The following is a 14,137-nucleotide window of genomic DNA, read 5'->3' on the forward strand; positions in this document are numbered from 1 at the left end:
AAGCAGCCCCAAACTCGGCTCCAGGTGGGGCCTCAGATGCCCAAGGCTTAGGGGTTGGCAAGGGGGGTGCTGGAGGAGCAGGGGAGGAAAGGTCCAGGATCCCACCTGCTCCACCCCCCACCAGGGGGAGGGGGAGGCTAGAAGATGCCTCTGTCTCTCTGACCCCTCACAGAATGGTCCAATAGGCCGGCTCCAGTGCAAACTTCCTGGTCCCTAAGCCAGCCCACTGCGGGCATGTGTGCTAAGTTGCTCAGTCCTGTCTGACTGTTTGCAACCCTATGGACTGTAGCCTGCCAGGCTCCCCTGTCCATGGGGATTTTCTAGGCAAGAATCCTGGAGTAGGCTGCCATGCCCTTTTCCAGAGGATCTTCCCAGCCCAGGGATTAACTCACGCCTCTTGCATCTCCTGCACTGGCAGGTGGGTTCTTAATCACTAGCGCCACCTGGGAAGCCCAAGCCAGCCCCCTGCCTCCCCACAAGTCACCTTGCCCCACCCCCAGCCAATGTCCACGCGCAGACCTTCTCCAGGGGGTCCTGGTTTTATTTGCAAAAGAACCACCGTTGAGACATGGGCTCCCCTCCAATCCTGGACCTCAGCTGTCTCTGCCCCAGCCTTGCAAGGACCAACTGGGCTCGGGTCTCAGGGCCAAGATACAGCCACCCCAGGAAGAGCTGGTGGTCTCTCAGAGGCCCCTATCCACACAGCTACCCGCCCCACCCCGACCCCCTGCAGGCCCATCCCTTTCAGGCCAACCCCCTCCCCGCTACTCCCAGAAACGGCCTTGGTTGCTGGGCTGGGCCAGGGGCTCTAGATGAAGCGCTTGTCCTTCTCGAGGTAGGAGAAGGGGTCCCCAGGGAAAGGCTGGGGCGGAGGCTGGTTGTAGGCGCCCTGCAGGAAGATCCAGGCTGTGCCCACCACCATGATGGGTGTCACCACGAACAGGCAGAGTCGGTCCACGGTGCGAGCAACCCGGTTCCAGCAGTCCTTCTCCTGGGGCCAAGGGTAAGAGACAGTGGGGTGAGAAGGGCCCCCAGACCACAGACTCCCACCCCAAGCTGGGGCCTGGTGACAGACGCACGGCCTTGGCATAGCTGTGGGGGCTACCTCCGGCTTGCAGCAGATGGGAGATGCTGGCGTGTCTGCAGCAAATACCCAGCCCCCTCCCCCTGCTCCCCAGCAACTGGCAGGGCTGGTTGTCCTATCTGTCCAGGAGACAGAGAGCAGGGCCGTGGCCTCCCCCCAGCCACGCAGTGCTGCCACAAGCCTGTATGTGAACTGAAAAAAGTGCCCCTATCTCAAGAGAGAATTTTTACAGGTTGTATACACTAGGGGTAAAGAACCTGCCTACCAATGCAGGAGACCTAAGAGACCCGGGTTCGATCCTTGGGTCAGGAAGATCCCTTGGAGGAGGGCATGGCAGCCCACTCCAGTATTCTTGCCTGGAGAATCCTATGGACAGAGGAGACTGTGGAGGGCTACCGTCCATAGGATCACAGAGTCGGACATGACTGAAGCGACTTAGCACATACGCACACGTACAATATTGAACAACCATATAAGGCAGGCTTTTAAGTGTCTGGCTTTGTCTGGAGTTTCAGGCTTGGAGTTGAGCAGGGACAGAAAGTGACTGGCAGCTAGGAGAAAGAAGGGACCTTAAGGGAGGTCCAGAGTATGGCCCCAACAGGGCAGAGCTATGCATTTGCATGTATACCTGAGTGTGTGCCTGGCCACACACACTGCTATGAGGTTATAAGCAGGGGCTCCCACTCCCTTACAGCCCTGGAATCTGCACTCACCATTCACTCCTTCATCTAAGTTGGCAGGTATCTCAGAGGGGAGCTGTGCCCCCTTAAGATAGGATATGCTTGATTAGTGCACTACTGGAACACCTGTACATGGCAACACCGTGGCTACTCACCTCATTGTAATTGTTCTGGTCCTTCATGTGGTTGACAATGAAGTTGGCCCCATCCACAGCTGGCTTCAGCTCACTGAAGAGCTCCTGCTGGGCCTGCTCCGAGCCTGCTGGAGGCCGGCCTGTGGACACCAGGCCAAAGGTGGGCATGAGGCCTGCCCTTACCCCACGTCCCACGGATGGGCCAAACTCCAAGCCACTGGAGACTCACGTGCCGTGGTGAGGCGCCGGGCCAGCCCATGCCGCTCTGACTGCTTCTCAAACATGAGGTCACTTCGGGACTTGAGTGAGAAGTACTCCTCTGCCTTGGAGATGTAGCCCAGGGAGCTGCTTCTCCGGATCAGGGTCCCGGGGCTGGGCCCGTCCTCTGCCGGACGGGACATGTGCAGGATCTCGGGAAGGGTCTCCAGGAAGAGCTGGGCAGGTCAGAGGGGCCATCATACAAAGTGGATCACCTTCACTCATCCAAATATCGGGGCTCCACTCCCGGCTGCCACAAGGTGTTCCCCAATCCATCATTTATCCCCCCGATCCCTAACTGATGGACACTTAGGTTGCTTCCAGTTCTCCCTTATTACTCAGCATAGAGAAGAACTAACTCATTGGTTGAAAATGAATTCCGGGTGAAAAACAAAAAGTCAGAAAAATGCCCTGACTGCTGAGCTAAGACCAGAAAAGTTGCTAAACGACCCCCCTCAGCTGTCCCCAAACAACCAGGCAGCCCTGCAGAGGCCAAGAGGCAAGGACAGTACCCCTCCTGGGGACCCTGCCCCCACAGTTCTCACTGTGTTTTGAATCGAGGTATACCAATACACAATAGAATCAACAAACTGTCCTTGTATAGCCGGGAGAAATTCTTCAGAAGCATTTCGCTGTGTAAACACCTCTCAGATAAGAACTTTTCTAAGATGTTCCCTCCTGCCTGTGTTGTGTGTGAGCTGCTCAGTCCTGTTTGACTCTTTGAGACCCTACGGGCTGTAACCCCCCAGGCTCCTCAGTCCATGGCATTCTCCAGGCAATAATACTGGAGTGGGTTGCCATGCCCTCCTCCAGGGGATCTTGCCAACCCAGGGATCGAACCTAGGTCTCCTGCACTGTGGGCACAGATTATTTATCTGAGCCACCAGAGAAGCTCCCCTCTTTCCTGCCTGGCCGCCATCAATTCCTACGCAGCCCCAGAGGGAATCACCACACCCTGACTTCTAGCACTAAAGACTGGTTTTGTCTGTCCTTGAACTTCACAGAAAGGAAATCTTGCAGTCTCTTTAAAGTCTGACTTCTGGGTAACATTCAGCCTGGGGCGAGTCGAGAAGCAGTGCATGTACGCATGGGCTCCACCGCCGCTGGGTACCACCCCCGGGTACCACCCCCGCGTGCCCGTGCGTGTGTACGCATGAGCCTCGCGCATTCCGCTGCAGAAAGGCACTGGACAATCTCCAACTTTTGGCTACTGAGCCCTCACCTTCTTCACCGGCTCAGACAGCACGTGGGTGCTGGGTGTGCGGAAGTGAATGTTGAGCACGATGACACAGATCACCACGACCATGGTCACCAGCACCATGCCAAAGAGCAGGAACCTGTAGGCGCAGGTACAGTCTGGAGCCCCTGCCCAGGGTGGGGAGTGGTAGGGTAGGGTAGGGGTGGGCGGTCGGGGAGGGCTGCTCACTTGCCGATGAGGGGGATGGCCATGGACGTGGCTGGCAGCCGCTTGGAGATGAGCAGCAGGAAGACAGACTGGGCCAGGAGCACCGAGATGGCCATGGATGTCTTCTCACCACCTGCGGGAGCCTGTCCTTAGCTATGACCTCTGGCCCGGAGCCTGGAGGGCCGCACGGTGACCCCTGCACTACTGTCCACAATGCCATGGTGCCCAGGGCTCAGGAGCTAGAGCGCTTGGGTTCCCATCCATCTTTCTCCTTATTGCTAGGTGACCTTGGACAAACGGCCTAAGCTCTCTGTGCCTCACATTCCTCAACTGTTAAATGTTGGGAGGATAGAGTGAGAGTATGTCTTAAATGCTCCGACTCTGCCTGGCAGTGGGTGAGAGCTCAAGGAACACTTGCCATCCTCGTCAGCCAATCGCCTGCCACTCAGCTCTCCTAGACCACAGATCTGCTGTGTCCTGCCCCACGTAGAAGCCCCAGGATGTCCTCCCAGACCCCAGCCCAGCACCGCCCTGCCCTGCCCATCTGATCCCCTGAGAAGTGCTGGGCGTGGGCCTCATGGTCACAGACCCCTGGGCCCCCGCCCCACTGCCCCTTCTTCATCTGCAGTGTGCCTCACAGCCTGGCTCTGGTTCCCACCCCACCACCCCCAGGCTGTACTCCCAATCCTGTATTTTCCACCCTGTCTGCCAGGGTCAGGGCTGGATCATATTTGTCTCTGGCACTCACCATGCCCTGCTCATAATAAATGTTCCGGAGCCAAGTGACCACAGATGACATGTGACATGATACCTTCTAGAATCAGGTGAGTATAGATTGTATGCCCCCTGCCCTGGCTTCCTAGAGACCCTGTGATCCACCCATTGGCTCTGCAGCCAATCTCTCCCCAGCAGAGGGAGACTCTAGTGTTCTCCCTAGGGTCTTTGGGAAGCCCAGCATGAGAGGCAGAAGTGAGGTCCAAGAGGGATGGGACTCCCTGGGGCCTTGTCTGCTTAAGGGATGTCCCACAGGGACACAGAGCCCTTCCGCTGACAGGCCACGTGCTCTGCATGCAGGACCCTGGGCAGGGAACCCCAGGAGTGGTGACCGCCCCCCAGCCAAGTGGCTCCCGGGGAAATTGAGGGGCAGGGCTGGGGCGGCCAAGCTTAGGGGCCCTTGAGGAGGGGGTGCCGGGTGCTGGGCTCACAGTCGGCTGGCAGGTAGAAGACCAGGTTGATCATGAAAGAGATGAGCACACAGGGCACCAGGATGTTGATGACGTAGAAGAGCGGCTTGCGGCGGATAATGAGGTAGAAGGTGACGTCCTGGCGGTTAGGACTGTCCAGCGGCACACTGGGGTCCACGTTGACCCTGGCTGGCCGGTGCACTATCTCCCATTCCCCGTTCTCTGAGGGAGACATGTGGACGCCTTGGGGTCAGGCTGGGCAAGGTGGCCAAGGAGAGGCTTGGTGCAGGATGGGGGGCTAGCAGGGACTGAGCCGGCCCAGGGGCTTAGCCAGGCCTGTCTGCAGTGTCCTAAGGGGGCTGGGGGTGGGGACACAGAGGAGGGGTCATGTTCTGTTTGTGGGTGTCTTTCCCTGGGGCTTGGGATGAACATTTCACGCTACAAGGGCAAAGTTTTCCTCTGGGATGGATTTTTTTTCTCCTTGGGAAAAATAAAAGCTGAGGCCATATGTGGTTCAAATAAGAGCCTTGGGGAATAACAAAGCAGTCAGAGGAATCACTACCCCTGCCATGATATACCAGCCTTGGGACGAGCTGGATGCGGGTCTCTTCTGACAGACAGGGGCAAGTGGTTGGGCCCCATAAAAGGTCTGAGCCTGGTCACAGATGGGGGCGGGCGGGCGTTGGGAGGGGGCGGCATACACACCAAGTGGAAGACACGCGGCGGCACACACATCAGATGACAGCCAAAGCCCCAACCACCCCCTGGGCCCTCTGGGGATGGGAAAACTAAACCACCCCCTCATCCGTCGGCCAGATCGACCCCAGGGACCCTGTCCAGACTGGGAAGGGTCTGTGTCCACCTGCACGTCTGTGTACCGGTGTGACCATGTCCCCGTGTATGTACACACACGTGCAGCTCTGTGACTATATCTGTGGGCGGGTGTCCAGGGGAGCCTGGCCACCCAGGAGCTGCTGCTCCTGGCACCTGTGAAGCCCTCGGGATCGATGATGATCCACTCCACGGGGTAAGAGCGGCCATCTTCTTCAGCCTGCTTCAGGCTCAGGGTGATCTCCTTGGTCGTGTACTTGAGCGAACTGGGGAGGGCAGAGGGCAGAGGGCAGAGGGCAGAGGGTGGGTCTCAGCCGCTGGCTGGGGCCATGGTGGGGATGGGGATGGGGCCTCTGCCTGGGCGGGGGGAGTGTTTGCTTCCCTCGGCCCCTGGCAGGGTGCCCTGGAGGGGAGGGGCGGTCAGAGAAGTGGGGGCACCTGAACTTGAGGGAGCAGTTCTGCCAGTCGAAGGGGAAGTAGGTGACAGAGATGGGGCAGGAAGAACGGAAGATGGCGGGTGGAAGCCAGTAGACGGAGCCCGAAGGGTAGATGAGCACGTTGCAGGAATAGGAGATCTGGAAGGAGCCGTCATTGCTGGGGGACATGGACAAGGGCCACAGTGAGTGCTGGCCAGGGTTGGGGGAGGTAGAGGTGGGAAGGCAGTGGGAGGCGAGGAGGGCTACGGCTCAACTTGTTCTCCAGCACAATCTCTGGGAGCCACACCATGTCAGCGGGCAGACGCAGGACGCTGATGTTCCCAAAGTCTTCTGCATCCCACTGCAGCCGGCTGTCTGTCCAGCCCTGGAAGCCCAAAAGGAATGTCAGCAGTGGGCTCTGCTGTTGTCTGGGGTCCCCCACTCCCCCCCTACACCCTGTGCCGACCACTTCCCTGGCTGGGGAGACTCGACAGGATCTGGGGCTGGGACAAAAGAGGTTGGGGGAGATGGGTACAGAGCGGGACTCAGGTCTGTCATGTACAGCTGTATAGGATGTGCACTGCACAACTAAGGGAGGACTGTTTCCATAGTGGACATAGGAGACCGACTGACAGGTAGCAGACAGTGTCTTCTAATAAAATCAAGCCTCTGTGACAGTGTTCCCTGAGATGAAGATCCTAATTCACCTAAGGCTCTATCTGGGCTGTGGTGGCAGTAGCTGGTGAGGGCAATTGGGTCTGGGGTTTCTTGGGAGGCAAGGGCCAGTCTGTCCTGGAGGACAGTGTCTGAAGCAAGCTGGGAATCCCCCAGCAGAAGCAAGCACAGGGGAATTTGGGCCCTGCATCCTCTCTCCCACCCGCTGGCTCTGTGTGGGGTGTTCTCCTTACCTGCTCGATCCACACATTCGTGGTGAGGGTCTCTTCAACTTCTTTCTGTAATCAAACAGGAAGCCGGTGCCCCAGAGGCCGGTACACGTTCCCCAGGTGCCTTCTCCCAGCTCCCACCCGGGGGGAGACCACGATGATGACCTGTCCCTAGCAGTCAGGAGTGGATGGACAGACCAAAAAGCAGATAGGGCACATGGCCTCTTGAAAGTGTCATGTGGCACATGTCATAGGGCACATGCACCCTTGAAAGTGCAAAATGGGGTGGTGGTGGGGGGAGAACCCAGGACTGAAACTGGAGGGGAAGGGGCATCACCTGAGGTCTGCAGGCAGTACGGGGCATGGAGAGGGTCTGAGCACATTTCCAGGGGAGAGGACCTACTGGAGCTGGGGCCGGGGCCTTGACCTTCCTCCCCATGGCCATCCCAGCCGGACCTCCAGGAAGCTGTGGCTGCTGCCCTTCCCCCACCAGCCAGGAGGGGCCGCTCACCAGGGAGATGAGGTTGGAGAGGGTGAGAGCCAGGGAGATCTCCACGCTCTCTTTGTGCGCTGCGGGCCGCAGTTCCTTGTTGTAGGCCTTCTCCTCAAACAGGTGCCGGATCAGCCGCTCCTCCTCGTTCAAGCCCCAGCTGCCTGGGGAGGGTGGGGGACAGGGGCCCAGGGAGGACGCTGCCCTGAGGTCCTGCTGGGCATGCAGTGGGACCCCGGGGGGCGGCCCCTCCAGGGAAAAAAAGTGGCCGTGGGAGTGGGGAGGTGAGCCTGATGCTGGGAGAGGGTGTCCCAGGCGAGGAGGGAGGAGATCATGCAATGAGGACACTTTGGGGAGGGTGATGGCCATTCTTACCACACACGACCAGGGCGGCCAGCAGCACTAGTGTTAACACAGACCCTTCCATCCTGTTCCTCTGACTGGGTCTTGGGTCTGTCCCTCCGGTCGGCAGGGCTGGGGAGTGTGGGTGAGTGCCAAGGGGACAGGTGCAGGGTGGGGGCGTGGGGGGGTGCAAAGGAAAGAGGCAGCCGGAAATGCAATCTGACACCTCTAGGCTCTGCGGCAGGGCAGAGAAACTGGGGCAGGTGATGAGGGGGTGGGGACAGGGACTGGCTGGCTGGGGCAAGAGCCGAGGGACATAAGGCAAAGGAACTCCCCACAGCTACCGGTGAGGGTCGGGGCTGGGCAGAGAGGCTGGAGGCTGGGGGCAGCGCTGGCAACCATGGACAGGGCAGCGGGGACAGGCAGGTGGGCTGCTGCCATTTCTTGGGAGGCAGACCGATATCCTGAGCTGGAGGGTTTGCAGCCTTCCTCCAGTGTCTTTGTGACCTCTATCAGCTGAATCTGGAGGCTGGGCCCTACCCCTTGAGCCCCAGTGTCCACCCACCCCAGTCCCACCCTAAAGAAGCTCTAGAGTGGTCTTTGTGGATCATAAATAATGTTTATTAAAGCAGCTGTGATTTTCTGGTGGTGCATCTGAGAACACATGGAGCCCTAACCCCCTGCCCCCACCCCACTCTGGCAGTGATGGTATGTCATCGTGCTCCTTGATCCCCTCCCAGGCCCTGGAGCAGTGTTTCTGATGAGGGTGGGGGGACACGGGGTGGAGTGGAGACCCGGCTCAGGGCCACCTGACTGGGGGCCCGTGAGGGCTGAGTGGGTGGCGCCCCTTCCTCCCCAGCCCTCGGCCCTGCATTGAACCCTTGCGGGCTCCCTCGGGCTCTGCCTCTGCCAGGGCTGCCAGGCGGAAGGCCTGCAGGGCCTGCAGCAGCAGCCTGGGAAGGCTTCGGGCCAGTGTGGTTGGCTCCAGACCCACCAGGCCACCGAAGACCACATGCCGGTCCCCCAAGCCTGCCCAAACCCAGGCTCGGAAGAGCCCGGTCAGTGTCTTGGAGCCCAGATCTGCCAGGACCTGCAGAGGAGGGAGGCAGACAGCTCAGGGGCCCACAACCCCACTCCTGGTCCCCCTCCTTCTTGCCCCAGAAACTCACAGGCAGAGCTACCCTGTCCCCAGCTCCTCCCGCTAATCCAGCACACTTCCTGCTCACTTGGACACACCTACACTCCACTCCCACCTCCTCTCCACTCCTTCACACCCACCCAGCACCCAGCTCACATTCAGCTGCCCTCCCCATAGCCGTCCCTCCATCCATGGACACCCTCCCCCACCTCCACCCAGGCTGTTGGGGGAGGGTCCCTTCTGTTTCCCCTCCCCAGCATGGCTGGCCCAGGTTAGCCTTCCCAGGCCACTGTGAAGGAGTCTGGGAAGCCTGGGGACCCACCTCATTAAAGTCCATGGCCAGGCGCTCCGGGGGCACCTGCAAGATCCAGGCGTGGGTGCCCTGGAGGGTGGCCAGCTTCTGCCGCAAGGGCTCCAGCCCAGGGCAGGAGAGACCTCAGGAATAAGAGAGAGCTGACGCTAGTGTGGAGTCGGGGTGGTATTCCACCAGAACCTCGGGACACCTCCCAGTGGGCAGACCTCCACATGCTGGGATGGGGCAGCTGAAGTTGAGAGGGGTTAAATGGTAACACAAAGCCCAGCCTCTGTGGACACTGGAGCGGGCCCAAAGTCACAAGTTCCGCCCCCCGCCCAAAGAATCATGCGTCCTGCTGCGAGGGAGGGCGAGAGCGGGTCTGACCGCTGCCAGATGGGGTGAAACTGCATCCCAGCACAGACAACCCCAAGAGTCCCCTCCTGGACGCGGCCTCCCTTGGCCGGCTCCCCTTGAGGCCGCCGGTAGGGGGCGTCATTACCATTCACTTCCCCGCGCCGCTCCGATCTCCGCTTAGAGAACCGAGCGCCAGCAGCCCGGGGAGGCGATCCTGCGGAGACGCAGGGTTAGGGGAACGGCGCGGCAGCGCTGGGGTGGGCCGGGGCCAAGCTGCGAAGGGCTTGGGGTACCTGAGTGCAGCCGCTGCTCGCGGGAGGGGTGCCTGGGAGGATCCCGAAGCGACGGAGCGGGGCGAGCCGGGGCTGGGGCCAGGCGCCGCACCCCCAGGCGAGGGCCGAACAGCTCCTGGGCCCCCCGCAGCAGCTCCAGGAGAGTGTGCGCCAGCGAGCGCAGCTCTGCGGGCGGAACGAGAGTCCGAGCGGCGGTCAGACGTGGGCCAGACCCTGGCTCCCCCTCGGCCCAGCCCCGGGAACCGGACTGACCACATCGCCGCCGGCGCTGCAGACACTGCTGGTGCGCCAGACGCGCACAGGCGCCCGCGGGCCCCAGGCATAGGTGGGCGTAGAAGGTGCAGAGTGGGGCGGCCTCTGTCTGCGGTTCCTCCGACGGGTCCCAAGCCAGAAGCTCCCTACAGCTGGGCTCGCGGCTGAAGGGGGCGGCTGCAGGGGGCGTCAGGGGTTAGCTTACCACCTTCCCCTCGCTTTAAGTCCTAGCCCCCCAAATCCCTCCCGGGAGGAAAATAGGCTTTCCCCACGCAGGAGCCTGGGGGCCGGTGGAATAGAAACGGGCTCGTCCCAGGGCAGTTATGGGGCACTCTGGGCAAGGGGTGCGGGTGGGGGGAAAGGTGCTCACCGCTCATCTGCTCCTGGAGCCAGTCCTTGAACACAGCCACACGGGTGTAGACCCCAGGCTTCCCTGGCTCCCCGCATCCGTCCCCCCAGGAGGTGACCCCGTACAGGACCTCCCTGGGGCGGGGGCCAGGCTCAGAACAGGTCAGGGGGCCTCCCGAGTCACCCTGCAAGGACCAAGAGAGAGGCAAGAGAGAGGGCACTGTGTGGACCCACTTATCACCTCCCCTCACCCCAACGACACCCTTACAGGCAGCTCTGAGCTCTACTGGGGTTACCACTCTTGTACCCGTTTTAGCGATGAGGACACAGAGGTGCAGAGAAATTGAGTGACAGCCTAATTGTAGAAGGAAAGGAGGCGGTCCCGCCGCCGGGGAGTGGCCCACTACCACCCTCCGATCCGGCGGGTCTCATACCTGGCACGAATCGATGCCCCCGGCCAGGTAGCCCGCACAGAGCATGCTGCTGGGGCGTAGCCCTGGTCCCAGGGCCCTTCTGCAGGTGTCGGCGCTGAGCAAGGGCACACGGGCCTCCCTTACCGCCTCGGCCTCTGGCCCATCTACAGGAAAGCCGTGGAAGGGGCTCAGGCCTGGATGGCCGGGGTCCTGTTTTAGGGTTCCCCCTGCCCACCGCCCTCCTTGATTCTTCCCCACTTGGCGAGATGGGCATTATTTTGCAAAGACAGCATCAGAATCCTTCCACGCCAGCCTTCTCAAGCTCCATCACTCCAGACCCCCATTTCCCCCACGCCCCCGCGTGGCTCACCCAGGCCCTGTCCTGCCTAGTACCTTCGAAGAGGGCACCCCAGCCCGCGATGGCGCAAGGAGTGCCCGCGGGGGGTTCCTGGGGCTCCTGGGGCAGGCACACAGGGCGCGCCGCCCCCGTCGGGCTCACCGGGGTCCACAGCTGCACCAGGGCCAGGTCGTTGTGGAAGGTCCGAGGGTTAAACTGGGGAGGGGGTGGCGGCGCCGTGTAAACGAGGCGTGGCCTGGGGGTGCTGTTCCCAAGTCTGAGGGCCTGGGGCTGCCCTCTCACCTTCGGGTGGGCCACGATGCGGTTCACCTGCACCTCCTCCGCCGGTTCCCCCGGGGACCCCTCGGCCAGCGTCACCGTCCACAGAAGCTCGTTCGGGGCGCTGCGGCGCGAGACACGCAAGACAGGAATGCGAGAAGCTTCCCCCTGGAGACCCTGCCTCCGCCCACGGGTACCCCCCAACCCCCAGCTAGCCAGAGGCCGCGGACAGCGCGCCCCGGGAAGACTCCGAGGCGGGGAAAGAGACGGCCGCCGCCAGGGGGCAGCAGAGACCGGGCCTCGCGCGCGGCACCCCACCCCGACGACCCCGGAAGAGTTGGAGCCCCGCGCTGGGGATCCCGGGGCCGGGGGCCCAACGTACCCCGCGAAGCAGTGCGCCGCCGTGAGCACCCAAGACGCGGCCACCAGGACGCCGCCGCACAGAGGCTGCCCGCCGAGCTGCAGCCTCACCAGCCAGGGCCAGGCCCCCGGCGGTGCCGCGCTGCCCCCCACAATGCGGCCGTGCGCCCGCGTCACGTTGACAGCGCCCGGGCGCCTCTCGCCACAAGGCCCTGGAAAGGCCGAAGGGGCACAAGTCAGGAGGCACAAGTCCCGGTCGTCCTAATCATCGAGACCCCTCCAGGGTCCACCCTGCCCTCAGCCCTGCTCCCCTCCCCTCTATCCCACAAGCCTTTGCAAGCTCACCTGGCTCAGGTGAATCCTTCAGGAGGGGGGCTTGAGGCCTGGTTCGTCCAGGTGCTGCTGAGAAACACACCTCTGAGCCTCACGGCCACCCTTCCCCTCTTCTCCACTCCAGGCTCGGCCTGAGCCCTCTCTCCGCCTCAGGGAGCACCCCAAACCACCCCACCCTTACTTATCCTGCCCAGTAGTGTGTGTGTGTGTGTGTGTTAATCGCTCAGTTTCCAACTCCTTGCAACCGCATGGACTGTAGCCCACTAGGCTCCTCTGTCCATGGGATACTCCAGGCAAGAATACCGGAGTGGATTGCCATGCCCTCCTCCAGGGAATCTACCCCACCCAGGGATCGAACCCAGGTCTCCCGCATTGCCAGCAGGTTCTTTGCCCTGTGAGCTACTAGGGAGTCTATTTCAGCAGTCATAAACGGCTCACTGTTCACCAGATGAGCCCAGACTGTGCCAGCCCTCCTGTCTTTGCACCTGCTGTGTGCCCAAGCCTGGTGGGTGTGCCCTTTCACCTGGGGAGACCCTCCCCCGCCTATTCTTGGTTGCAGCCTCACCCCGTCCGTGTGTGTCCCCAAGAGGGGGTGATTTCTGAAGGGAGGGATGGGGTGGACAGGAGAAGGGGCCCCGGGGTAGTTGGGGCAAGCTCACCAGGGCATGGGGTGGTGTGGTTGGCACAGCTCCGGCACTCATGCAGTCTGTGCTGAATCTCCATCACCACCCGATTCACTGCCCACTGGGCACTTCTCTGGGCAGCCTGCAACACCTTCGTCCCCTGGGCGGACAGAGCTGTGGGGGACACAAATCCATCATGCAGGGTTGGGGACGAGCCCCAGGCTCGTCCACCTTGCCCCAGCCCTGAGCCCTGCCTTGGGAGACCCGGGAGGGAGGCAGGCTGGGCGGCCGGAGTCCTGGGAGGGAATGGCACCCAGCACTCAGAGCAGAGAGGATCCGATGCTCGGCCTGAGATAGCTTTGCGATTTCAACAGGGCTGGGCTGGAGTCCTTAAAAAAGGAGGGCCTTTCCTTAAAAACCTTGAAGGAAAAACAGGACCCCAAAGGTGCAGATATTACAGGACACGGACTTACGGACACAAAATGACCATGGTGGGTTGAGTTGCCCACCCTGGGACCCAGGTAGCCAAGGGGACGCTGCCCTGGGCCCCTTCCTCCCTGCTGGACCCAGAACCTTCTGGAAAGCACACCTTTTGGCCAGCTGCCCTCCCCCTCCCCCGCCTCAGTCTCCCCTTTCCTCTCCCACCTGTGTCTCATTTCTGGCCCCTTCTGCCAGTAGAGGTGGGTGACGGGGATGCAGAAGGGGCCAAAGGGCCCTGTGAGTGCAGATAGCAAGCTCAGGGGCCCCCTGCCTGAGACCACCCCTCTCTCCTTGGACCAGCTCACCTTGCAGGGTGCTGGGGGGCACGCGCACGTACAGCGGGTGCCCGTGGGCAGACTGTGGGTCTGGGAGAGGCTGCAGCAGCAGCAGCAGCGCAGCCAGCAGCATGGTGACCCTGTCCCCGGCGCTCCGTCCCCCTCGGGGTCCGCCCTCCAGGCGCTTATCCTCAGTGCCTGCCTCCTGGGCACTGAGTTCTCGGCCCTCACACCATCTGACTCCGTTCTCTCACTTCAAAATGAGCCGCTTCCCTTGGCCCGTCCCTCACCTGGCCCTTTACTCCCAGGAGCCCACAGGGGGAAATGGGGCCTGGGGCTGGGGGGGTGGCACTATAGAGAGGACAGACTGCGGGAGGGGGGCCGGGGTCGGGGGAGGGAACAGGGTAGTGGGCTCACCTTTGAAGTCTCATCATCTGGGCTCTGAGGCCCCCCCCTCCATCTGTCAAAGGAGCCCTTGTTTCTGCGGCTCCATCAAAGGGGCCTGGACCGGCCAGAAGAGCTGACCGTTGGGCTGGGGGCCAGGCAGAGGGGCCTGGTGGGCAGGTCCCATCTCCAGGGTGCAGAAGAGGGGGTATTCCTATCCTCCTCTATTCCCTGAGGAGTTTACGGCTATGTTGGGGGGGGTGTG

The 14,137-nt window shown here is 61.6% G+C and overlaps 2 protein-coding genes across 2 annotated transcripts; both read right to left on the reverse strand.

Annotated features, from left to right (window-relative positions):
• Nucleotides 1-523: 523 nt before the first annotated feature.
• Nucleotides 524-7,910, reverse strand: CHRND (cholinergic receptor nicotinic delta subunit). Its single transcript, XM_086365458.1, has 12 exons — nucleotides 7,742-7,910; nucleotides 7,388-7,530; nucleotides 6,901-6,945; nucleotides 6,268-6,377; nucleotides 6,015-6,170; nucleotides 5,733-5,842; nucleotides 4,767-4,967; nucleotides 3,583-3,694; nucleotides 3,379-3,493; nucleotides 2,128-2,332; nucleotides 1,920-2,038; nucleotides 524-991 (listed from the first exon to the last, which is right to left on the reverse strand). Exons 1-12 carry the CDS (start codon nucleotides 7,791-7,793, stop codon nucleotides 809-811), a joined length of 1,551 nt encoding a protein of 516 aa, XP_086221584.1. The 5' UTR covers nucleotides 7,794-7,910; the 3' UTR covers nucleotides 524-808.
• A 397-nt stretch (nucleotides 7,911-8,307) lies between these two features.
• PRSS56 (serine protease 56) lies at nucleotides 8,308-13,699 on the reverse strand. Its single transcript, XM_086365459.1, has 12 exons — nucleotides 13,519-13,699; nucleotides 12,797-12,907; nucleotides 12,123-12,176; nucleotides 11,800-11,989; nucleotides 11,195-11,541; nucleotides 10,823-10,965; nucleotides 10,411-10,573; nucleotides 10,041-10,217; nucleotides 9,789-9,953; nucleotides 9,641-9,709; nucleotides 9,169-9,281; nucleotides 8,308-8,798 (listed from the first exon to the last, which is right to left on the reverse strand). The coding sequence occupies exons 1-12, from the start codon at nucleotides 13,619-13,621 to the stop codon at nucleotides 8,508-8,510; spliced, it is 1,926 nt and encodes a 641-aa protein (XP_086221585.1). The 5' UTR covers nucleotides 13,622-13,699; the 3' UTR covers nucleotides 8,308-8,507.
• Between the last annotated feature and the right edge of the window lie 438 nt (nucleotides 13,700-14,137).

The sequence above is a fragment of the Bos grunniens genome, chromosome 2, assembly GCF_055505025.1.
Source record: "Bos grunniens cultivar Pamir isolate PY7600 chromosome 2, Bosgru_T2T1.0, whole genome shotgun sequence".
NCBI lineage: Eukaryota > Metazoa > Chordata > Mammalia > Artiodactyla > Bovidae > Bos > Bos grunniens.

Excerpts from the sequence above, each read along its gene's own strand:
- CHRND (XM_086365458.1), bottom strand. The coding sequence starts at position 7,793 with ATGGAAGGGTCTGTGTTAACACTAGTGCTGCTGGCCGCCCTGGTCGTG. Across the intron at positions 6,378-6,900 it reads CGAATGTGTGGATCGAGCAG|GGCTGGACAGACAGCCGGCT; the intron begins GTAAGGAGAACA and ends TTGGGCTTCCAG. Across the intron at positions 4,968-5,732 it reads CGATCCCGAGGGCTTCACAG|AGAACGGGGAATGGGAGATA; the intron begins GTGCCAGGAGCA and ends TGTCTCCCTCAG.
- PRSS56 (XM_086365459.1), bottom strand. The coding sequence starts at position 13,621 with ATGCTGCTGGCTGCGCTGCTGCTGCTGCTGCAGCCTCTCCCAGACCCA. Across the intron at positions 10,218-10,410 it reads GCTCCAGGAGCAGATGAGCG|CCGCCCCCTTCAGCCGCGAG; the intron begins GTGAGCACCTTT and ends CGCCCCCTGCAG. Across the intron at positions 8,799-9,168 it reads TGGCCATGGACTTTAATGAG|GTCCTGGCAGATCTGGGCTC; the intron begins GTGGGTCCCCAG and ends CCTCCTCTGCAG.